This window comes from Tamandua tetradactyla, chromosome X (genome assembly GCF_023851605.1).
Source record: "Tamandua tetradactyla isolate mTamTet1 chromosome X, mTamTet1.pri, whole genome shotgun sequence".
Classification (NCBI taxonomy): domain Eukaryota; kingdom Metazoa; phylum Chordata; class Mammalia; order Pilosa; family Myrmecophagidae; genus Tamandua; species Tamandua tetradactyla.
Genome location: NC_135353.1, coordinates 116,245,244 through 116,267,906, shown reverse-complemented (window position 1 = coordinate 116,267,906; position 22,663 = coordinate 116,245,244). Strand labels below are relative to the sequence as shown.

Genomic DNA, 22,663 nt, shown 5'->3' with positions numbered 1-22,663 from the left:
GCGATGGCCACAACAAGGGAATGACGGGAACTAGGCAGGCTGGGTCCTGCCCCCGTCTGGTCCTCTGAGCCCTAGGCACCCTGCATCTCTGTTTGTGCTCACTGAGGACAGAGGTAGGTCCTCGGGATGTCATTTGGAGACCTCTCCAGGAGTGGCAGGCTCCAGGGTGCCTGGGAAGTGAGAGTGTGGGTGCAGGATGATCCAGGCTCCAAAAGCTGCAAAGCTCTGCTTCTCCCACAATTCAGCCAGACCTGGGGCTCCAGCTCTTTATAATTCAGGGGCTGGAGTCCAGGGGAGATAGCAGTGGGGATGGGAATTCCAAGAAGTGGGGGGAAGAAGGGGCACGAAGCTTGCCCATCTGGTTCCTGAAGCAGGGGACAGGGTCCCATGGGGGATCCGCGGGGGCTGGGGGAGGGGGCTGGTTAAGGCTTTTGCTTCTGCATAGAAAATGACCCTTGTCCTCTCAGTTACCGAGAGGAGGGACTGCTGCACTCGGAGGCTGGACAGCAGAACTGATGAGCGTCTTCCTCTTCCTCTTCCTCAGTCTCCTCCTCCTCCTCCTCTTCCCTGGGGCCAGGAAGGGCAAGGTAGAGGCCACAGGCGGCGGGTGACAGAGAGAGGCAGAGGCATTAGTTTGCAGAGCAGGGGAGATACATGAAGGGCTGGAACCAGGGTGGTGAGGTTAGGATTGGGAGTCCAAAAAGGGGGACAGCATGATGGATTATCCAGGGTCATTCCCAACTCACTCTCCAAAAAGCCTGCTGCTGGTCCCCCAACCCCCCACCCCAGCCCTCATACTGGGCTCAGTCTTGAGGAACTCCTATGTTACAGGTCACCCTCAGAGTTTAAACTCCACATCTGACTGTGACAGGTGCCCAATCTTCATTTTAATATAAATAATAGCAATCTGTTCCAAGCAGGCACTTTTATTTTATCTCATTTAACCCCTGCAACAGTAACCTTTCACAGATGAGGGAACCAAAGCTGAGAGAGGTTAGATAACTGCCCCAGGACACACAGCTGGGATGGTGGTAGAACCAGGATTTGAACCTAGAGTTCCTAGAGCTCAAATCTCAGACTCATCCCATCAGGTCCTCTGGGTAGACATGGCACAAACTCTAGAAATCCACTCTGCCCTTGAAGAACAAAGATTTGTATTTCCTGAAGGGTGAGGGTTGGCAAAATAGGCGATGCTCAGAAATGGAGTGGGGAAAGCCTACAGGCTTTGGAAGAAAGCACACCTGGGTTCAGATCTCAGCTCTACAAGCTATGTGACCCCAGGCATGCTGTGGCCTCTCTCTGAGCCTCAGTTTCCTCATCTGTAAAAATGGGGCTCATGATGCCAACTCCATCAGATTGTTCCAAGGACTTGAATGTGCATCAAGTGCCTGGCAAACAATAGTAATGGGGACATGGTGGTGGCTATCGTTAACTGCTCATGAACTGAATCAAGTTCTCAAGGTGGCCATTTGCACCCGCATTGAAGCAGCCACAGCACCGGGGGTGGAGGAAGGGACAGTCATTGCAGGAACAAGCGCCTGCCCCTAGGGGAACTGCTGAATAGGACTAGGGACCAGTGTGCATGTGGCAGTCACTGGAGCTGGAGCTACATTTTCACAGGGTGCTTGAACAGACAGTAGGGCTGGGAGAGGACCAGGTGCCTGAGAGTGAAAAGGTTGATCTTCTGGGGACAGCCAATGAAACGAGCAGCATCGCCCCATTCCCAGATCCCTTGGCCCGGAGGAGGCAGTAAGAATGGGATTCAGGAAACAGGAGGATTGGAAAGACAGGGGAAGGAGAAAGGACAGACAAGGGAAAGCACTGCTATCCATCTGGCAGACAAGCGCACACGTCCACACACACATGCACATACCCTTCTCAGACTCAGAGCTCTACAGGATCACTGAGTCAGCAAATCATTCAAACCAGGGCTAAAGTCCTGAGCAAGTAGCTCTCCCTTTTTGAGTCTCCCATTCCTCATCTATAAAAGGAGAAGGGAAAGTCCACACCTCTCAAGGCTGTCAAGAGCATCAAATGAAATTCCAGTCCCACTGCTTGCTCCCCTCTTATCTTGGCCACACCACTGCTACCTCTCAACTTGATACTGAAATCACCTCCAGATACCTTTTGACCTCTTGGGACATATTAGCCTTCCTGAGGTCCACCTTCAAGCATGTGTCTCTTCTGCTCAGACACCCACCTTGGCTCTCCATTGCTTCCTGGATAAAAGTTCAGGTCCCTCAACTTAGCATTCAGGTCCCCCCATCTCCCATGTGGCCTCACCTGGTCTTTCCTGCCAGGTAGAAAAAGCACAAACTTTAGAGTGAGGCAGACTTGGGTTTGAATATCAGCCCCACCACCTGCTCACTGGGTGACCTTGGGTTCATTTCTTCACCTCTCTGGGACTCATTTTCCTTATTTGTAAAATAAGGAAATACCTATTCTGCAGGACATAGTGGGATTAAATGAATTCAAGTACGTAAAGGACCTTGTCACTGAGTCAGCTTGGCGTGTAATACATGGTAGCTGTTATTATTACTGTCTTATCACTAGCACCCATATTATCCTATTTACTCATGCCCGGCCTTCGTCAAACTAACTTGCTCATTATGCTATCAACATGTCCAGCCTTTTCGCACCTCTATGCCTCTGCTGATTCTCTTTATTCCACTTAGAATGTTCTTCCTTCTGTGCTTGTCTTTGCCTATGGAAATTTCTCTGAACTTCATGGCCCAGCCCAAATGCTGCTTCCTGCAGGAAGTTCTCCCTGACTCTCAGCCAGAAGTATTTTTTGCTTCCTCCAAGCTTCAGCTCCCATGCCCTTGGCCAGAGCTGTCCCTTTATTGCTTTGAACTTTCTTGAAGCATTTCCTTCACCAATCCCCTCAATGTCCTTGTGTCCTTGCCTTCCACTGCTTTCCTTCTCTTTGAGAAATGGGGTGGTCCCTATACTATTTAAGGCCAGTTCCTCCACCTGGGCTCTGGAGCCCATCCCTGCTACCTCCTCCACAATAATTATCCCCTTTCTCTCCTATATTTTCAATCTTTCCTTCTCTGTTGCCTCCTTCCTATCAACATTTATAGAAGCTCAAGTCTCTCCCATCTGGGAATAAAAACCCTCTATCTGCCCCCACATCCCCCCCTAGCAATCATTGGCCCTCTCTCCTCTTCACAGTTAAGGTTCTTGAGAAATTTGTCTACACCGGCCATCTCCACTTTGGTACCTCCCACGAGCTCTTCAACCCACCGCAATCTGCCTCATGCACCCATCACCCCACGGAAACTGTTCTTAGTGAGGTCACCCAGGACCTCCTAGTGGGTAAAGCCAATAGGCTCTCTTCCACCCTCATCTTACTTCCCTCAGCTGCAACACTTGACACTCTTTATAAGCCTCTCTTCTTCCTCTGCTTCCGTGAGCCCACTGCCTGCTGGTTTTCCTCCTACTTCTCTGACACCCCCCAATTCCTCTTCCTCTGCCCATTCCTTATGTGTTGGTACCCCTCCCCCAGTACTGCTAACATCATCTTCCCCATTCTCTCTCAGTGATCTCGTCCCACTCCATAACTTCAAGTATAGCTGAGGACCTTCGCATCTCTCTCTAGCATGGATGTCTCCTAGGTTTCAGACCCATGAAGTCTAATGCTTGCTGGACAGCTCTACCAGAAAAGCCCTTAGTGCCTTCAGATCTCACAGGACCTCTGACTCAGCATCTTACCACTGCAAACCTGTTCATCTCTTGCATTTCCCCCCTTAGTGAAAGGTACCACCATCCATCCAGTCACCACCCTGAAACATACTTCAGAAGTACCCTAGACTTTACCTACTCCCTTAACAAGTCAATCACCAAATCCTGCTGACTTTGCCTTCTAAATGGTTCTAAAAGGCTCAACATGATCAGGCCCCTGCTAACTCTCTGCTCTCATCTTCTACTCCTCTCGCCACTACTTTGCTCTTTTTCTTCAGCTACACTGGTCTCCCTGCTGTTCAAACAGGACAAGCACATTCTTGCCTGAGGGCCTTCACACTTGATAGTCCTTCTATCTGAAACATCTTCCCCCAGACAGCTGCATGGCTCATCCTTTACCTCCTTCAAGTCTCTGCTCAAATACTACCTCTTCAGAGAAGCCCTCCTCTAAAACAAGTACCCCAATATTAGCACATTATCTAATTTACCTGGAATGGTCAGTTTACTTGAACACCATAATTACATGTAATCTTAAATACATCGTGAGATCTTGTTGGTTTGTACAGGTTAGTGTAATGCCCTGATACATCCCAGAGTCATTTGGGTAGAGAATTTAAAAAGTATTTGCAAAGTCCCCATGGGGGACTGGGGAGAAAGGAGGAAATACTCAACTTCCCCATCTTCAGGATTCCTGATATTCTCACAAGCAATGGGGATAACCAATTCAATAGACTGAGCCCTAAATCCTGGGGTTCGCCCCTATGAATCTTATTTCTATAAAGGAGAAGCTAAGCCTACTGTGCCTAACAGTCACTCCCAGAGAACATCTTTTGTGGCTCAGATGTGGCCTCTCTCTCTAAGCCAACTTGACAGGTGAACTCACTGCCCTGCCCCCTATGTGGGACATGACTCCCAGGGTGTAAATCTCCCTGGCAAAGTGGGACATGACTCCTGGGGATGAGCCAGGACCCAGCATCAAGGGATTGAGAACATTTTCTCGGCCGAAAGGGAGAGGAGAGAAATGAAACAAAATAAAGTATCAGTGGCTGAGAGATTTCAGACAGGGTCAAGAGGTTATTCTTACACATTATATAGATATCCCTTTTTAGTTTATGGTGAGTGGCTAGGGAGAAGTACCTGAAACTGTTGAACTGTCTTCCATAGCCTTGATTCTTTTTTTAAATTTTTATTACTAAAACCAACACAAAATATGAAAATTCTTTTTTTATCACATAGTTGTATATTCACCATCATGATCATTTCTCAGAACATTTGCATCAATTCAGAAAAAGAAATAAAAAGAAAACAGTAAAAAAATTCATACATACCATACCCCTTACCCCTCCCTTTCATTGATCACTAGCATTTCAATCTACTAAATTTATTTTAACATTTGTTCCCTTTATTATTTACTTATTTTTAATCCATATGTTTTACTCATCTGTCCATAAAGTAGATAAAAGGAGCAACAGACACAAGGTTTTCACAATCACACAGTCACACTGCTAAAGCTATATCATTATACAATCTTCTTCAAGAAACTTTGGCTACCAGTAGACTTGATTCTTGAAGAAGAATAGTCTGATGCTCCTTTTATCCAGAGTATGGGCAGATGAGTAAAAAATATATATATAAGGATAAAAATAAATAAATAATAGGTGCATAAAGGTTAAAAAAAATTGAGTAGATTGAAATACTGTGGGTCAATGAGAGGGAAGGGTAAGGGGTTATAGGATGCATGAGTTCTTTCTTCTTTCTGTGGAGTAATGCAAATGTTCTAAAAATGATCATGGTGAAGAATACACAACTATGTGATGATATTGTGAGCCACTGTTTGTATATGTCTGGACTGTATATGTATGGATATTTCTCAATAAAAATATTTTTTATAAAATGTACCTCAGTGTCGTCTATTCTCTTAACCTAACTTTATTTCTTTTCATAACATTTATTGACCCCAGAGACATTATATATATTTAGATGTTTATTATCTAACATCTAGAATGTAAGATCCATCAGGTGTCTGTTTTGTCCAGTGCTTAGCACAGCCCTGGTCCTCAATATTTTTTTGAAAAATGACTCCATTACTAGGCCTAAACACTTCAACTTACCATGTATTCCTCAGTCATCTCTACCTCCCTATCCCTCCACTTCCCCATTATCTATTCCGTCTCTGCCTCCTATCCTTTCCTCCTCTCAATAGCCTGGCAAACCTACCTTCTCTGCTTTATCCCACTGCTACTACCTCAGCTTATATCTCTTAGATTACTGCAATGGTCTTGGGCTGGTTTGAAACTGTTATGTACCCCAGAAAATCCATATTCTTCTAATCCAATCTTGTGGGGGCAGACCTATTGTTGGGTGGGACCTTTGATTAGACTATTTCCATGGAGATGTGACCCTGCCCATTCAAAGTGGGTCTTGATCTGTTTTCTGGACTCCTTTAAGAGAGCCGAGAAACTTTAGAGGAACTAAAAAAGAAAATGCCCCAGCCAAAGCCAGAAATACCCACAGGAGCTGAGAGGGCCACTTTGAATCCAACATAGGAGAGAAGGACCAGCAGATGTCACCATATGTCTTCCCATGTGACAGAGAAACCCGGACACCATTGGCCTTTTTTCAGTGAAGGTATCCTCTTAGCTGATGCCTTAATTATTTGGACATTTCCATGGCCTTAAATTATAACTTGTAACTTAATAAATCTCCTTTGCAAAAGTCAATCCAGTTCTGGGGTCTCCTCCTTGGTCTAAAATGTTAAGTTGATTATGTCACTTTTCCTACTCAAGAACTACTCATGGCTCTCCAGCTGCCTACCAAAACAAACAAACAAAAGGCTCTCCCATCTTCAGCTCTCATAGTCTTATGGACCTCGAATGACTGGCTCAGATACAACTTTTTTCAGGAAACTTTATCTGACTCACAAACCAGAAGAAGCTTCTCTCCAAAATCCGTGGGGAAGTAAGTGCTCTCCAGGGCCCCTCCAGTCTCTCTGAGAACCAGGAGTAGAACGGAAATTAGCAATTATGTCAGAGCCCAAGGACTATCAATGCTGGGTGAGCACTAACAGAAGTTCTCCTCTTCTTGTACTATTCGCCTAGACTCATGTCCCCCTGACTGTCTCATCCTTGCCTCCTTCTTTCTCTCACCTTCTACCTCCACAACAGTGTATATTACCCAACAGTTCTTTTGTGTCTATTTCATTAATAGTTCTCAAAGGAGTTAGATTTCATCATTTGAAATTAAAATGTTTCCATATGAATGGAGGCCCTTAGCATTGAGCCACACAGTAACCCTGTTTGAATCCATGTCTTCTATGCCAACCCCTAGTTTAGGCTTTCCAGGTAGTCCACACGTACAATCCATTTTTCATACTGACTGTTAATATAATGTTTCTAAAAGAAATTTTACCAAATTACTCTCCTACTTAGAATCCATTCATATGACCCTCTGTCACCAAAAACATTGTTTTTTAACCTTTTTTGGGGGGGGGAGGGCCAAAACTCTTTACCATTTAATGAAAGCCCTGGACTGTTTCCCTATCACCACCACCATGCAAAAATTAGACATAGTTATATACATGCAAGATTTTGCATTCAGATTCAAAAGGTTCATGGGCCACGTGAAGTCCATCTGGGAGCCTTACACTCCAGGTTCTTCTTACACAAGAACCTCTGAGCCTGCTCAGTAACAGCCAGGCTCTTTTGCATATGCTGTTTCTTCTGCCTGGAATGCTCTTTCACACTTCACCCTTCTGCCCCTGGATAACTCTTACTCATCCTTTAAGACGCAGCTCTTAGGCTGAGTTGACCTGTACCAGCCCTAGACTAGGCCAGATCCCCTCCACTGGGCCTCCAGAATCTCCTGTGCTCTCCTGTCATAGACCATCTCAGTCTTTCCAACTAACTGGGAACTCCTGGAGGGCAAGGTGCATTACTCAGCATAGGCCCTGGCCACGGGAGTACTCTATAAATGTCTACTGAAATGAATACTAATAACAGTTATTGTTGTGTCGTTTTTAACAGATAAGGGACTAGGCTTACAGATGTGAAGTGAGTTGTTCAAAGTCACCCAGCCAGTAAGTGACAGAGTTGGAGTCGAAACTGAGACACATTGGCTCCCTGGACTTTGAGACTGGGAGAGGGCATCAGCAGAACAGGACCAAGAATCAGGGCCAGAACTCCCTGCCTGGGCCCCATTTCCTAGGACCACCAACTTGTATCTTTCCTCCTTTGCCATCTTTATGCCGAGACCAGGTACCTGGCTCTCCCCTTTTATGGTGCAGTCCTTTCTACCCCATGTACTACTTATAGCCTCCTCATCCCAAACCCCTGCTGTGGTCAGGTCCGTCCTTTGTTCCAGAACCATCCCCAGGCTTTTATTATATTGAATCTAATGCTACACACTTTGCTATGAGCAAAGCAAGATACTTCGCCATGAGGAAAACCAGACATGGGTGGCCCCTGACCTTCAAGAGTTGACAGTTAACCATTTACATGTATCATTGCTAATCCTAAAACAGCCCTGAGAGGTATGTAGATATTATTCCCATTACACAGATGAGGAAACAAACAGAGGCTCAGAGGTTAAATGACTTGCCCCAAATTATAGTGTTGTTAAGTCGTAGAACCTAGACTCGAATACAGTTACTGACTCAAGACTGGTCTTTCTACCATTAAGTCATCCTGCTTGGGAAAGCCAAAAAGTGGGCAAGACCACTTCTAGTGGGGGAGAAGTATGAAGGAAAGCTATTACTTTCTCAAGACAGTACAAATGTCACTTCCTTCAGGAAGCCTTCCTTGACTCCCTTTTTCTGGGCTCCTACAGGCCTCTGAGTCTATTTCCTCCCATTCCAAACCACACTATCTGTCATTCTCCATGCAACTCTCTCCCTTATAGACTCGACCTCCCTAACTACATGACAAGATACAATTCATTCCCATGTCCCATCAAGATTCAGCACAAGGCCTAACCTAAAGCAGGAAAGACAAAATGTTTGTTGAATGAATTAGGTAGTTTTTGAGGTAGTTATTAAAGGAAAAGCAAGATCAGAACATTTAGAAATAGGGAAAAACGTATATAAGTGGAGGGAAATGAGTTAGTAAGAGCATGGAAATGGGATCAAAGTAAAAGGTTTTAAAATCATAACAGGGTGTGTGTGATATGTTCTCATTGTCATTGTAGGTTTGTTTTTTTTAACTTACAAAAAAATGGGATTATACTATAAAGCCCTGTTCTGCAACTTGTTTTTATTTTATTTCATATAATAACAAGTCTAGGAGATCTTTCTATGCCAGTATATAGATATCTACCTTTTTCTTTTTTTCTACCACTGAACTACCCTTGCACTGCTACCTTTTTCTTTTGATCTGCTACAGAGTAATCCATGGTATGTTTGCATCATGAAATAAAAACTTTTCCCTACTGAGGAACAAATTTAGGCTGTTAATTTTTGCTATTATAAACAATGTTGCAACGAACATTTTTGCATTACCTTTCTAAGTATTTTTGAAGGATAGGTTCCTAAAAGTTGAATTTCTGGGCCAAAGGAATGTACATTTTGTTTAAAATGTAGATAAAAGTTATTTCTGTTGCTTTAACATCTTTATAGACTGGCCTAAAAATAAGACTAGTCCTACTCATACCATCCTGTCTTTATTTTGAGAAGCATATACATCATGAAACCTTTTAAATAACAGTGGGTTGAGAATGACATCCTTCAAGGGTGGGTAATGAAGAGCTGCACAAGTATGGCTAATGTTTGCAGTCTGAAAAGGCGTATTTCAGAAAAGGCCTCTGGCTGGTAAAGTTGGGGTCTACCTAAGAGTAAAACCTTAGAGAAATTTAGCTCTAATATACTGTTGTTCAAGTTGGCAGAATATGCACATTTAAAATTCTGGTGGTAACTGGCAAACTGGCAACATAAAAAGTTGCACCAACGGACACTTCAATCAAAGCGTATGAGAAATTCTGGTTCCCCATAATCTCTTCAATCTTTTTCGTTTTGGCACCTCTAAAATGGTACTTCACTGTCATTTTAGTTGCATTTATTTAATTATTAGTGAGCTTGAGCATCCTTTCTTATTTATTAGCTATTTGCCTATTTCATCTTTAAATTGTCAAATCATGTTATTTCTCCATTTTAAATAGGTAGTAAATCTTTTTCTTATTTATCTACAGGAGATGATACAGATATGGATATAGACACAGACAAAGACATAAATCTTTTGCCTGATATCTGTGTAGCAAATACTTTCTCCCAGCCCAAGGCTTATGTTTTAACTTTGTATATAGTATCTTTCGCCACACAAAATTGGAAAGTACTCATTTTAACCATTTGGAAACTTCCATCGAGGAACAGGACATAACCCTTGATTTATTAAGGTCTTCTTACAGCCCTGAAAAATATTGTAGTGTCCTACAAAAAAAGTATTTCACATTTCTTATAAATATCTAGGAATTTGCCATTCTGAATGGGATCTTTTTTCAGTATCTTTTAATGATATATTATTCTTTTAATACACTGATGGATTCAGTTTGTTAATCTTTTATTTAAAATGTCTGTTATTCTATTAATATGTGAAATTAGGCTATGGTTTTGTTTTTTTTAAACCTGTCCAGTTATAGTAGGCTTAAAAAATTAACTAGGAAGCTGTCCATCTTTTCCTATTATCTGATCATTCAAGATTTGATGGAACTTCCAACATACCAGAACTTCCATAAGATCAACTATGCCTGGAACCATTTCTGAAGAGAAAACACTGACTATCTTTTCTGTTTCTTCTGTACTTACTGGTCTATTCAGGTTTCCTGCCATTTTTCTGCTAACTTACATTTTTTCTAGGAAACCACCCATTTCTCATCTAGATTTTTCACATTCATTGATATAAAAGTATACAAAGCATGGTCTTACGACTTTTTCATCTCAGTATCTGTGGTTAAATCTCCTTTCTCCTACCTTAATTTATTTGTGTTTTATTACTTTTTTTCCCCTCAGTTATATCTGCCAGAGAATGGTATATCTGGTTTACTGGTCTTTTTAAAAACCACCTCTTGGTTTAAATCTTTGGTTTTCTATTTCATTAATTTCTAGTTTTGTCTGTACCAATTACTTTATTCTACTTTCTCCTCATCATTCTTTCTTTAGCTTCTTGAGTGGAATAATCGGTTCATTTAATTTAAACTGTCTTGTTCTCTAAGGAAAGCATTTAAGACTACAAATTTTCCTCTGGGAACCTCTATGGCCATATCCCATAGGTTTTGATAGGCAGTATTCCCAGTGTCCTTCTTATTTCCTCTTTAACACAAGTATTTTTAAAAGTCCAAATGGGTTTGGGGATGGGGGTGAGGGGTAGAGATAGCCTTTTTGTCTTCCCTGTTAACATTTCACTTTGTTGCACTAGAATTAGAAAATGTAAAGTGTGCTTTCTAATTAACTCGGAAACGATATTGTTCTCCAAAAGTGTCGGCAGACTGTTCCCTCTGCCTAAACACCCTTCCTCATCCTACCTAACTGGCACGCTCCTACTCATCCTTTAAGATAGCTCAAATGTCACCTACTGGGGGAAGTCTGCCCTGATTACAGTTGTTCTCTCCCTCAGATGTAGGCTAATGTACCAACTTCTCCCACCTTTGACGGCAGGTAGCTTTGTGGAGGATATTTAAAGGAAGGAGGAACTACAAACAGATTCCAAACATCCTGGTTTTCATCTCCTGATCTGATGCCCCATTCACCCTCCTCAGCCATTCAGACATCCATCCATTCCACAGTCATGCCAGGGGCTAGAGGGAGATGGGGTGGGGGGACTGGCAATGACATTGCATATTCGACTGGAAGGGTGAGGGATTAGGGGAGGGGTGGGTCTAGCTCTTACCTGCTCTCTGCCAGCCTGCCTGAGGGGGGAAGCTTCATGGAGTCAAGGACCTGAGTAGGACAGCAATACTGGTGTAGAGTATGAGACGCTGTGGACCTGAGAGACAGCGAGAGACAGAGAAAGAGAAAGAGAGAGAGAGAGAGAGAGACAGAGAAAGAGAAAGAGACAGGGAGGGCGGGGAGAGGCAAGGTGCGGTATGGGGCCAAGGAGGCGAGAGTAAATGGGGGAGGGGTAAAGGGGAGACTGGGAGGAAAGGGCGGGAGAGTAGGGAGTGGAAGAGGAGGTGTGGGAGGCAGGGAAGGAAGTAGGGAGAGAAGGAGGGAGGGAAGGGAAGGGAGAGGAATGGAAGGGAGGGAGGAAGGAAGGAAGGAAGGAAGGAAGGAAGAAAAAAAGAAAAAAAAACACAAAGTCAAGAAAGAGAGGACGGCACTCGAACCACAAACAGAACAACACAACGACAACAGGGGGCAGCAGAGACGAAAGAGCTGGGCTTGGCCTCCGGTGTTCCAGTTGACTCCGCGGGGACCTCCACACGGAGACGCTGGGACACCACAGCAGGGAAGGGGGAAGGGAGCCCTCCTCACACCAGACGCCACACGGGAAGGGAAGAGGGGAGGGGGAAAGGGAGGTGAAAGAGAAAGGGAACGATGGGGTAGGGGAAACTAGGCTCCCCTTGTAGAAAACCCTTCACAGAAAGGAAAGGAGGGCTGGAGAGAGAGAAGAGGCACTGGGCCCAAAGAAGAGAAAGTACCCAGGGAAGGGGTGGGGGTGTGGGTGGGGGGAAACACTGAAGGAGGAGAGGGAGAGAGACAGAGAGAAACTGAAAGAGACAAGGAAGGGGTGAGACAGAAAAGGAGGGAAAGACAGAGAAAGGGTGAGACAAAAGACACAGAGAGAAGACAGGGAGAGGCAGAGAGTGCAAGGGCAGAGGAGAGCTGACAAGGTCTCAGTGGTCTTGGTGACAGGATGGGACTCAGGGCTCAATAGGTAGGTGGGGCCTGGGGTGGTGGGGAGGTGCAGAGGATGGGGTGGCTCCAAGGAGTCTTTGTTTTGCAGGCCAGAGTTGCACCCCCACCCCAGGGCGGGCCCGTGCTCCACCCCCAGTGCTGTGCCCCCTCCCCCAGTGCAGGGTCCAAAGGCCCCTCTGCCTCCGACTTCCCTCAATTAAAGGTCAGAGAGGGGGAGGGGGCGGAGGGAAGAGGAGGGAGAGCAGAGAAGTGAGGCTGATGGCCTGGACCCTGCCCTACCCAATGGGGGTCACTTGGGTGGCCAGAGTTAGGACAAGCTGAGAGTGGAGCCAGCCTCTTCAGGTCAGCCAGGCCCTATCTCCTGCAAGCCCCCGGATCCAGGTTCTGGTCAGGTCCCAGGTATTCAAGAGCCTAAGAAAAGGTCAGGAAATGTGGCTGCATGCCAGGCCAGCTGACCGACTATCTCACTCACTGAGAATTTGAGGATGCCCAAATCCTAGAACCTTTCGGAGAATCTCTGAATCTGAGACTCTTCTCATCAGAGCCTCTGGAATAATCATCATCATCAGAGCAATTGTTTCTCAAGTGCCACTTAAGGGCCAGTCGCCAGCCCAAGTCCTTTACTTGTGATTTCACTGACTCTGAGACTCAGAACCCCTTAGGCTGCTGTAATGTTGGTGTCAGGGAATCCTGGCTGCTAGGAGCAAGCTGGGAGCCCTTGGGTGCCAGGCCAGCAGCCAATCATATCCCTCACAGGCCACAAACTGTGCCGCTCCTAGAGCCAGCCCCCGGATGCCCATGCTCACCTACTCGAGCTGGCTCCCTCCCTCAAGCCAAAGGCCTGAAAGAGTCCAAGAGGAGAGCCAGGAACCAGGAAGCCAGAAGACTGCTGAATCAGCAGCCGAGGAACTGGGTCCAGGCCTGGGAAGGGAGGGAGGGGACCAGACTGTGGGGGCCCGGGGTCCTACCTGCTGCTCCTCCCGGGGGGCTCCATGGGTCTGGACCTGTCCAGAGGGCAGGCCCAGGCCCCGGCGGGTGCCTCCACCATGTCACCACCCTCTCCTCCCCAGCCCTTCCCTAGAAGGAGGAACCCAGGAGGCGGGGCCAGGCCAGCTGGGCTGCAGGCCAGACTGCAACTGGAAACTTTGCTCCTTCCCCTGCTGCCCCAGGAGGGCTGGGAACTCAGAAGAGGAAGCAGCTTTGAGAGCCTGCAGTTACAGCTATGGCCCAATCCTGGTGCCAGGCCCCCTATGTGCACCTCCGCTAGAATATTCCCAATCACGCTTCTCAAGTATATATTGCTAGCCCTATTCTTCAGAAGAGAACATTGAGATGAAGAGAGGTTAAGTAACTGAGGACAGGTAAGACAGCTACTAAGCGGCACAACCCTAAGATTAGGACATGGTTTGGCTGTTTTCAAAATCTGGACTCTGTTCCCTCTGCCATATCACTACCTTAGGAATACAGAAACCTTTCAAAAGAAGCATTTCACAAACATCCCCAGTTTCAGCACAAAGAGACTATGCTTGGAAGTTGTTCTGGGATGCCCAAAATCAAGTAAAATCCAAATCACCCATTTTGGGACTATCAAGATGGGGCTTTGGCCAATATTGTTCACCAATGCAATAAGCTCTCACTCTCTCCTATATGTTTCCCAGACTGGCTAACAGAATTGCTCCCTGAAGAGAAAAGCAACAAGCAGAAGAAACACCACTCACAGTCGTAAAGCTATTCTTCCAAGGAAATTGCCCAGCCTGATTTTGCAGCTGGGGGAAGTTGAGGCCTGGAGAAAGGAAGAGTCTTACTAAAGTTCATATTGGAAGTCAGACCAGAATACAGGTTCCCTGATTCCCTGTGAAGCTGGAGAAAGGAGAGAATTTTGAGAATTTGAAGGATGTGGTGCTGCTAAAGAGTACCACAGATCCAATTCAGAGAGCTCCTGTCCTTTCAGAGCCCCGGAGCCCAGGACCCTGGCTGTTCTGAGCAGAAGGCGGCCCTGGGAGGGGTCAGGGGGCCAGTGATCTAGAAGGAATAGGAGCTGACAGGCAATAGGCCAGTCTTCCTGCCTCCCTGCTGGGGCAGCTGGTTCCTCTCTAGAAGGCCAAAGCTGTTGAGAGGGAGACAGGCCCTCCATAGCACCACAAAGTTGGCATCTGTGGACCCTTTGTGGCCTCCTCTCCCTCTGCCCACACCCTAAAACCACCATAGTACTTGGGGTCTGACCTCACTCAGTTACTGCTTGTTTTTTACTGTCCTTGAGCAACTCTCCTAGCTCTTGCAGCAGCTTCACCTTCTGCCCATCTGCAGTTATCATCCTTAGAGCTGTGCTTCTGGTACAGACTCTCCTTTTGGCCTGCCAAGACTCTAGAGACAGATTCTAGTACTGGCTCTAAGGTTCATGCTGTGTGACCTTGGACAAGTCTCTTCTTGTTGCTAAGGCAAAGAGCCTCAACTTTGGTGCCTGACAGAGCTGGGTACACATCCCAGCTTTGTCACTTTTTTAGCCAGGTAACCTTGGGCGTCTTGTTCTACCCTTCTGAGATTCCATTTGTTCATTTATAAAGAAGGAGAAGCACTTCCTACCCCCACAGGTTCCTGAAAGGATTCAGTGAGACAAAGTTGCATATGATGAAGAGTCTCACCTGGAGCCTGAGTGAGTCTGAGCCTTCTCCCAGGGAAGTAGGGTAGACCCATGGGAAGCCTGTTTGTTTCAGGGATGGGAAGACTTCTAGGAAAAATGCCTTAATCTGGGGCCACTCTTGGAATTCAGACATATCTGAACATGTTGGGTAGACTCATGGGATGACCCATCAGGCACTGAAGGGAGAAAGGGAAGAAGGAATTACAGGTTAGGAGTTTGACCCAGCCACAGGGCACTAATGTGTCCTTCATTCATTTATTCAACAAATACTGCATACCAGACACTGTGCCAGGTGCTGGGTACAGCAGTGACTAAGGGTAGACAATGTCCTGTTCTCATGGGGCTTATATCCAAGTGAGAGGAGATGGACATTCAACAGCAAATGAAGTGAAACTAAGCAAAAAGTGAAGTAGCAGGGTAAGAGCATTACATGCAGAGGAAACCTCTTGAGCAAAGAACCTGAGGTCGTATTTCCAGGAACTGCAAAGAGGTCCATGTGGTTAAGTGGAAAAAGCAAAGGGGAGAGAGGAGCGATCAGAGATGTAGGCAGGGCTGTTGCTCACACAGAGACTTGAAAGCCATGATGAAGATTTCAGTATTTATGTGAAGGGCAATGTAGAAGCCTGTGGCTCATGGATAGGCATTGGGGAAAGATGTCTCTGAAGCCCCTGAAACTGTATGAGAAATATTAATGAGCTAAGAATACATTTCTAGGTGGGGGACGGGGGCATACCTCTAGTCTTCATCAGATCTCCAGATGAGTTTGTGACCCCAAAAGGGTTAGGAAGCTCCTTATATGATTCCATTCACTAAGAGCTTACTGTGAGCTGGTAGAACCTTCTGTGAGCGAGCCCCTGCCTGTCACCTCCAGCTAGTCTCAGCCTTACCCCCATCTTCAATCTGCGCTCCACCCAGACAGAACGACTCGCAATTATTTGCCATACTCTGCTGCTCCACACCTCACCTTTGCACATGCTACCCCTTTGCTTCAAAAGGGCCTTCATCACAACTCCAGCTTCCACTCCCACCTCCTCAGCTGGCTAATCCTCCTTGTTCTTCAAAAGTCAGCTCAGGGGTTGTACCCTCTTGGAACCTGCCTTGACTTTGCCCATGCTGTCTCTCTTGTGTCCTTCACATCTTGCGCGCCTCTCGGCCAGCACTGTGCTCAGTCCATTTACATGCCCGTTGCCCCTTTCTTTGCCATGAGCTCTCTGAGGACAGGGGTTGTTATCTTAGTTCATCGCAGGGTGACCAGCATGGAGCAGCTAGTCACATATGTCAGTGAATGCTGGTGGGAGACAGACAATCCACCCTGAGGTGCAAGCTGCAAGATGGGCTGGTGGACACTAGAGGGCACCGCAGCCACTGGAATCGTGGGCCAGATGCTGTCAGGTAGACCAGGGTGGTCTCCAGGAGCCCAGAAAACATGGAAACTATGCTCCTGGGTCCTGCAACGCCTCAGCTCTGGACCCGGGTGATCAGCCCCCAGTACTAGCCTTCTGATCCCCTTTCCAGAGCATCTCATGACAGCCCCCTCTCACTGAAGAGAGAGCTTTAGTCCTTCACAGACATGGGTGCCGAACCCACCCTTCTCAGCTCTGGCATACACTTTTCGCTCTGCCTGCCACACTCCCTACCTTTACCTCACCCTACTATGACTCCTCGCCTGGCTAACTTCAACTCATCCTCCAAGTGTCAGCTTACATTCAGCTTGGAGAAGCATCCCTGACCTCCAGCCTGAAATGGGTATAATTCAAAGGTGCTCCCATGGCACTCTACACTTCCCTGATACTTGTATCTAGTTGCCTGTTCCCCTACCAGACAGTGAGCTTCCGATCAGAACAGGGGTTCAGCATAGTGGCTGGCTCGTGGCAGGGTACTTGATAAGGCATCTTTGAATGAATGAAAGAATGAAGAGATGACTTCAGGCAAGTCACTTTACCTCTCTAGGTTTCAGGTTCCCCACCTGTCAAGTGGATATAACCACCCCTACTTGGAAGGGCGGACATGAGGATTAAAGATAATGTGTATCGAGTGCTCCTTAACAGTCCCTGATACACAACAGGCACTTTCTGAACCAAAGCAATTACTGACATTTGGAATAATAATAAAAAAAAAAAATAAAAAAAAAAGGGAGAAGGACTTGGAGATTCTGCTTTGAGCTTGGGATAATCTCACCCCTCATGTTTACTGTTTATATATAGAACGGAGTTTTAATAATAAGAAAGCTATTCTATGGATCAACAGCACCTACTGTGAGCCAGACCAGAAACAGGCAGCCCCTGAGGAGGTGGTGGAAACACTCTTATCTAAGCCCGAGGATGTGAGGCCAGGGCCAAGGTCAGGGCTGGGCTGTGGGCATTGCTCCTGCGTTTAAAGAATAGTCATTATGGGCACAGCTGGTTCCAAAGTCTTTACTCATAGGTGAAAACTTGTCTAAGGGGTCATTAATTCCCTCTGTAATTAATGTAAAAACTGCAGGGTTTGTGTTAATGGAAAAGTTAGCTCAAGCGTCAAGCTGATAATATTGATAACGCATGCTGGTAATTATACACCACAGATTGCTATAAATTTGGTTACGACACTAATAAAATATAAAAACTGTGGAAACAACCAGGAACTTGGTAACAGCTGTAAAATCAGTAGCATCACGCCAGTTGTTCTGAGGCTATGAAAATTACCACAAGCTGGTTGCAATGGTAATAGTCGCAGTGCATTTGAAAGCTGTTTTGGCATAAAATAAGGGAAATTGTTTAGATAAAAGTGTTTTGATGTGAGAGCATGGAACTTGGGATCACAGTGAACAAAGCTCTACTTGCAATAGACTAGGAACAAAAAAATCGTGACGGATGGGCAATCTTGCAATCTTGGGCTCCTAAGCACTCACCCCACTCAGTTCCAATCTTACTTGGGTACACAAAAGAATTGCGCTCAGTGTGAAAGGAACACCAAGCATTTTATCTCTTTACCCTCATGCACCTCTAAAAGAATCTACTCCAATCTACAACCCCTTGTGCTGCGTAGGCTGGACAGACATTGCAGTCATAAGAAGGTGGACCCTGAAGCTGGAAGGTCATATGGCTTCTAGGTTGGTGACCACATTAGGCTGTGGGAAAGCAGAGGAAGTCAGTACAGAGACAGGGGACAAGGGAAAAGAGAAGATAAAGTTCAGGAAAGTCATGAGAGATGGCGAGAGACAAGACATGGGCCCAGGACACGGAGAGAGAGAGCACTCTCGGTCCTTGATTTCCTGGTTCCACTGCCAGTTGGCATGAGGCCTGGTTGGACTTCATTTCCTGTTCTTAGATTCTGTGAGATGTGACCTCACAATAGTTCCCCTCCTCTTTATTCTGGAGCTAGTGTGAGTTTCGGGTCCCTACAACAAAATGTACCTGGACTGAGACAAGTGAAAATTGGGAATGTAAGTGCATGGATTGCATAAGCAAAAACACATTGAGAGCACTTATATAGGGAGCAGTGAACGCAGCTATACAACATTTGAGTTTGTTCACCCCAAAGCTCCCTTGCTTCCTAACACTTGCTACCACAGACAAACACTACAGCCACACACTCACACATCCTAATGTTCCGTGACACCCAGAAACAAATGCATCAACAACCAAACATGCTTATGATACAGGCCCTCTGACATGCATGGACACATGCCAGTATGCAGTGATGTCCCTGCACTTCCCACACCCGCACTGACAAGGAGTCTCAGTGACATGCAATAACACACACCCACACACATGAACACAGTGACACTGCCTGTAAGGCTCAGGGCAGGAGTCAAGGCTTGACTGGGCTCTGCGCAGCTTCCCTCCCCAGCTGCCAAGTGACTCATCTCCAAGGCTGCTAATTAAAGCCAGGACAGAGGGGACAGAGGCGAGGGGAGGGGAAGAGAGAGAAGGCAAGTTTATTTTGGTGCCAACCAGGCACCCAGCCAGTTTAGGGGTCACCCACTTCCTGGGGCTGGGCCAGGCGGGGGCAGGAGAACACAAACAGGAAAGGGAGGAAAAGAGAAACCTCTTACTCCTTCTTGCCACTCTTGAGCTTCCCGGAAAGGTAGCGTCTTTGGGAAAATTACCCCACCTCCGTTCTCTGCCCCACTGTCAGAATCCATCTCTACCTCCTCTAGACTCGTGTCCGTTCACAGGCTTTCTACCATGTCATCACACTCCTACTTGGTCTCGCCAGAGTTAGCTGCTCTTGCGTATTGACCCCAGAGTGGGAGCTTCCCAAGGGCAGGAACCCTGTTTGCCTGCTTCCATCTCCTCCACGGTATCACTCAACACAAGCTTGGTTCACAGATGCTTCTGGAATACAAATGGGTTACCCCCAGTGCAGAATGGTGAGTACAAATATGATGGTCTAGATTTATATCCCAACTCTAGTATGGTACAAATTATTTTCGTCCTCTAAGCCTTAGTGTCCTCACCTGTAAAGTGACAAAAATATACACCCTACAGGACTATTGTGCAGATTAAATAAGAGAATATACATAAAGTACCCAGCATGGTCCCTGGCATACGAAAGCTTTGGCTATCATCTATTAAATGCTCTGCTGAAGATGATGATGACAGAGCCAAGTTCCAAATCTGGTTCCACCACATAGCAGCTGGGAAGCTATGAGATTTCAGATAAGTCACATAAACCTCTCAGAGTATTGTCTCATATGCAAAACTGGGGATTCAAGATATGACACCATAGAGTGATTCTAGAGATGTGAGTTACTGTTTGTAAAATGTCCCATGTGGAACCCAACTCTCAGAAGTGCTTGATCAATTATAGCAGTGATTCCTAAGAGCAGAAGGAGGAACGCAAACCTTTGGGGTCAGAGAACTCCAGTGGAAAGGAAACAGTCAGGCTGGACTAGGGCAAGCAGGGAAAGCTTCCTAGAGTGAGCTGGACTGGAATTTGGCCTCCCAGAGCCAGAGAACCTTCAGGAGGCAGGAAATGACAAGGTTCCAAAATTCCAGGCAAAATAAATGGTGGCAACTGAGAGCCAGACAGGGTGGGTAACCAGGCCGAGCCGAACCAGAAACAGCATGGTAGGGGAGAGTTGGAAGCAGCTGGGGTGACTCTGGGGACAGGGGGTATCTTGCACATGTGGATGGAGGAGTCACGTTGAGTTCGTGTAGTCTCTGCCATCCCAGAGTGCCACAAGGTCAAAAAAAGGAAGACTCAAAGATTGTCTAATCTAAACTCTGTTGGACAGATGGGGGCACTGAGGCCCAGAGTGGGAGGCCTCCTCTGGGAACAGAGCCAGCAGTGGCTCCTCCTCCCACTTTTCCTCTAGACTGCAGCGGCTCCCGTTGCCATGGGGATGTCCCTGGCTCCACGGGTGTCAGCAGCTCCCCCACTCCCTCCCTCCTTCCCTAGCAGCAGGCCACCTCTTTCCGCTCACATCCTTGCGTGCCTAGCAACCTGAGACTGGTCCCCAGGGCCCACAAAATCCGGTCTGACCCTCACTGCAGTGGCACCTCTACATCTGGGTTCCTTCCTCTTTTGGTAGTGGGCTGTATCAGGCTTCTCCTGCCCTTCAGTTTTCATTTTCTATACATCCCCACATTTTCTCAGCTTGACTATCCAGTATATGATAATGGATCAGGTAAGGGCAGAGGGCACTACTGCAATTTGTTCAGCCACTGTTTTATGCCAAGCATTGCTTAATTTAATTCTTTAAGTTCTCTCATCAACCCAGAGACATCAGAATTACTGTCTCCATTTTATCAGTGAGAAAACTAAGGATCAGAGAAGTTAAGCGACTTAGTAAAAGTCACACAGCTAGGAAGCAGACTCTGCTGATAACTAGCTTTGTGACCTTGTTGTCAACCCCTTCTGGACCTTGGTTTAAGGTGGCTTTAGGTTTGACAACTTCTCATGGATCTAGAGGAAATCCAGAAACTTTCCTCTGCCCACAGCCCTCCCCCAATACCAGCTGTTCAGCTCTAATTAGACTCCATATCTCCTCTGGCACCCCACACTTAGAAGCCCTCAGGCCTGGACCCGGGTGGTTTTTGATCCACCTACCCTGCTCTCTTTGTACTGTTCAGTCTCCATAACATCTGAGATCTAGAACCCCCTTGGTGTCTCCTCTATTTTCCTAACCTTCCCTCCCCCACGACTGTTTAACAGATGAGGAAACCTGGGCTCCAAGGGATGAAGGGATTGTCCAAAGTCACATAACTCAAAAGCAACCCAGCCATAGATAGGAGCCCAGGTTTATCTGGATCCAGAGTTTCTTTCCTTTCTATGGTATAGAACCTTTCCCTAGCTCCCCACTGATGAGACAAGGGGTCCTGACCCAGTTCCAATTGGCATTCCAAACTTTGACATTTGCTCTTTTCCTGCCCAAATCTTCTGTTTTAACACAACTGACTGCTCACTGTCTCTAAACCTATCCCTCACTTTCCCACATGTGCTGCTTCTACCTCCAGGGATGCCTTCATATGCAAGGTGTGTTTATATATCAGTGCTCCACAGCCCAGCTCAGACCCTGCCTTCTCCAGGGAGTTATCCCTGCACCCTAACTAAAGCGAACTAAAAAATTTCCATATGGGGTCCTGAGAGCATTCTTGCAATAGACTATACCCACCTAACTGTACCCACCTAACCATGGTTCCAAGTTAAAGGGTCTTCCTGCCATGATCGTAAGGTCTTGTCCCACAAATGCTATGTTGTTTATCGTTTTTTTTTTTTTTTTTTTTTTTTGCATGGGCAGGTTTTTGGAATCAAACCCAGGTCTCAGGCATGGCACTCAGTGGCACGGGAATTCTGCCACTGAACCACTATTGCACCACCCAGCCACTGTTGCACCTCCCCAAATGCTGTTTTAAGCCCTTTCTATACACTGACGTTTTTTTTTTTTTAACATAAATGACCATCTATTTTCAACATCTTGCAATATTGATATTCCTTTGTTCTTCCTCATGCAAAAACATTTTTTAATTTGTACATTTAGTCACTATCATTGCACACTCTAGGCATTCCTAGATTATACCATCTCAGTCTTTATCATCTATCTTCCTTTCTGGTTTCATATGTGCCCCCAGCCCTCCTCCCTCTAACCTTCTCAAATTCAGCTTCATTCAGTGTACTTACACGATTGTGCTACAATCAGGTAGTATTGTGCTCTCCATTTCTGAATTTTTACAATCAGTCCTGTTGCACAATCTGTATCCCTTCAGCTCATTTTTTTTTTTAATTTTTTTTATTTTTTCACATGGGCAGGCACCGGGAATCGAACCCGGGTCCTCGGGCATGGCAGGCAAGCACTCTTACCTGCTGAGCCACCGTGGCCCGCCCTCCCTTCAGCTCATTACCCAATGTCTACCCTATTTCTATCTCCTGATAACCTCTGTTCTTAATAGAAATTCTCCAAATTCACTCATTAATGTTAGTTCATGTCAGTGAGACCGTAGAATATTTGTCCTTTTGTTTTTGGCCAATGTCACGCAGCATAATGTCCTCAACGTCCATCCATGTTGTTACATGCT

The 22,663-nt window shown here is 46.2% G+C and overlaps 1 protein-coding gene across 3 annotated transcripts in view; it reads right to left on the bottom strand.

Moving 5' to 3' along the window:
• The window catches only part of IQSEC2 (IQ motif and Sec7 domain ArfGEF 2), an 83,268-nt gene that overhangs the window by 29,109 nt on the left and 31,496 nt on the right, over positions 1–22,663 (bottom strand). The window contains exon 3 of one of the 3 annotated variants that reach the window (XM_077145282.1): positions 11,556–11,651. The exons of the other annotated variants lie outside the window; for them this stretch is intronic. Coding sequence (XP_077001397.1) covers positions 11,556–11,651 — 96 coding nt within the window. The remainder of the gene's footprint in view (positions 1–11,555; positions 11,652–22,663) is intronic. 3 annotated transcript variants of the gene reach the window in all.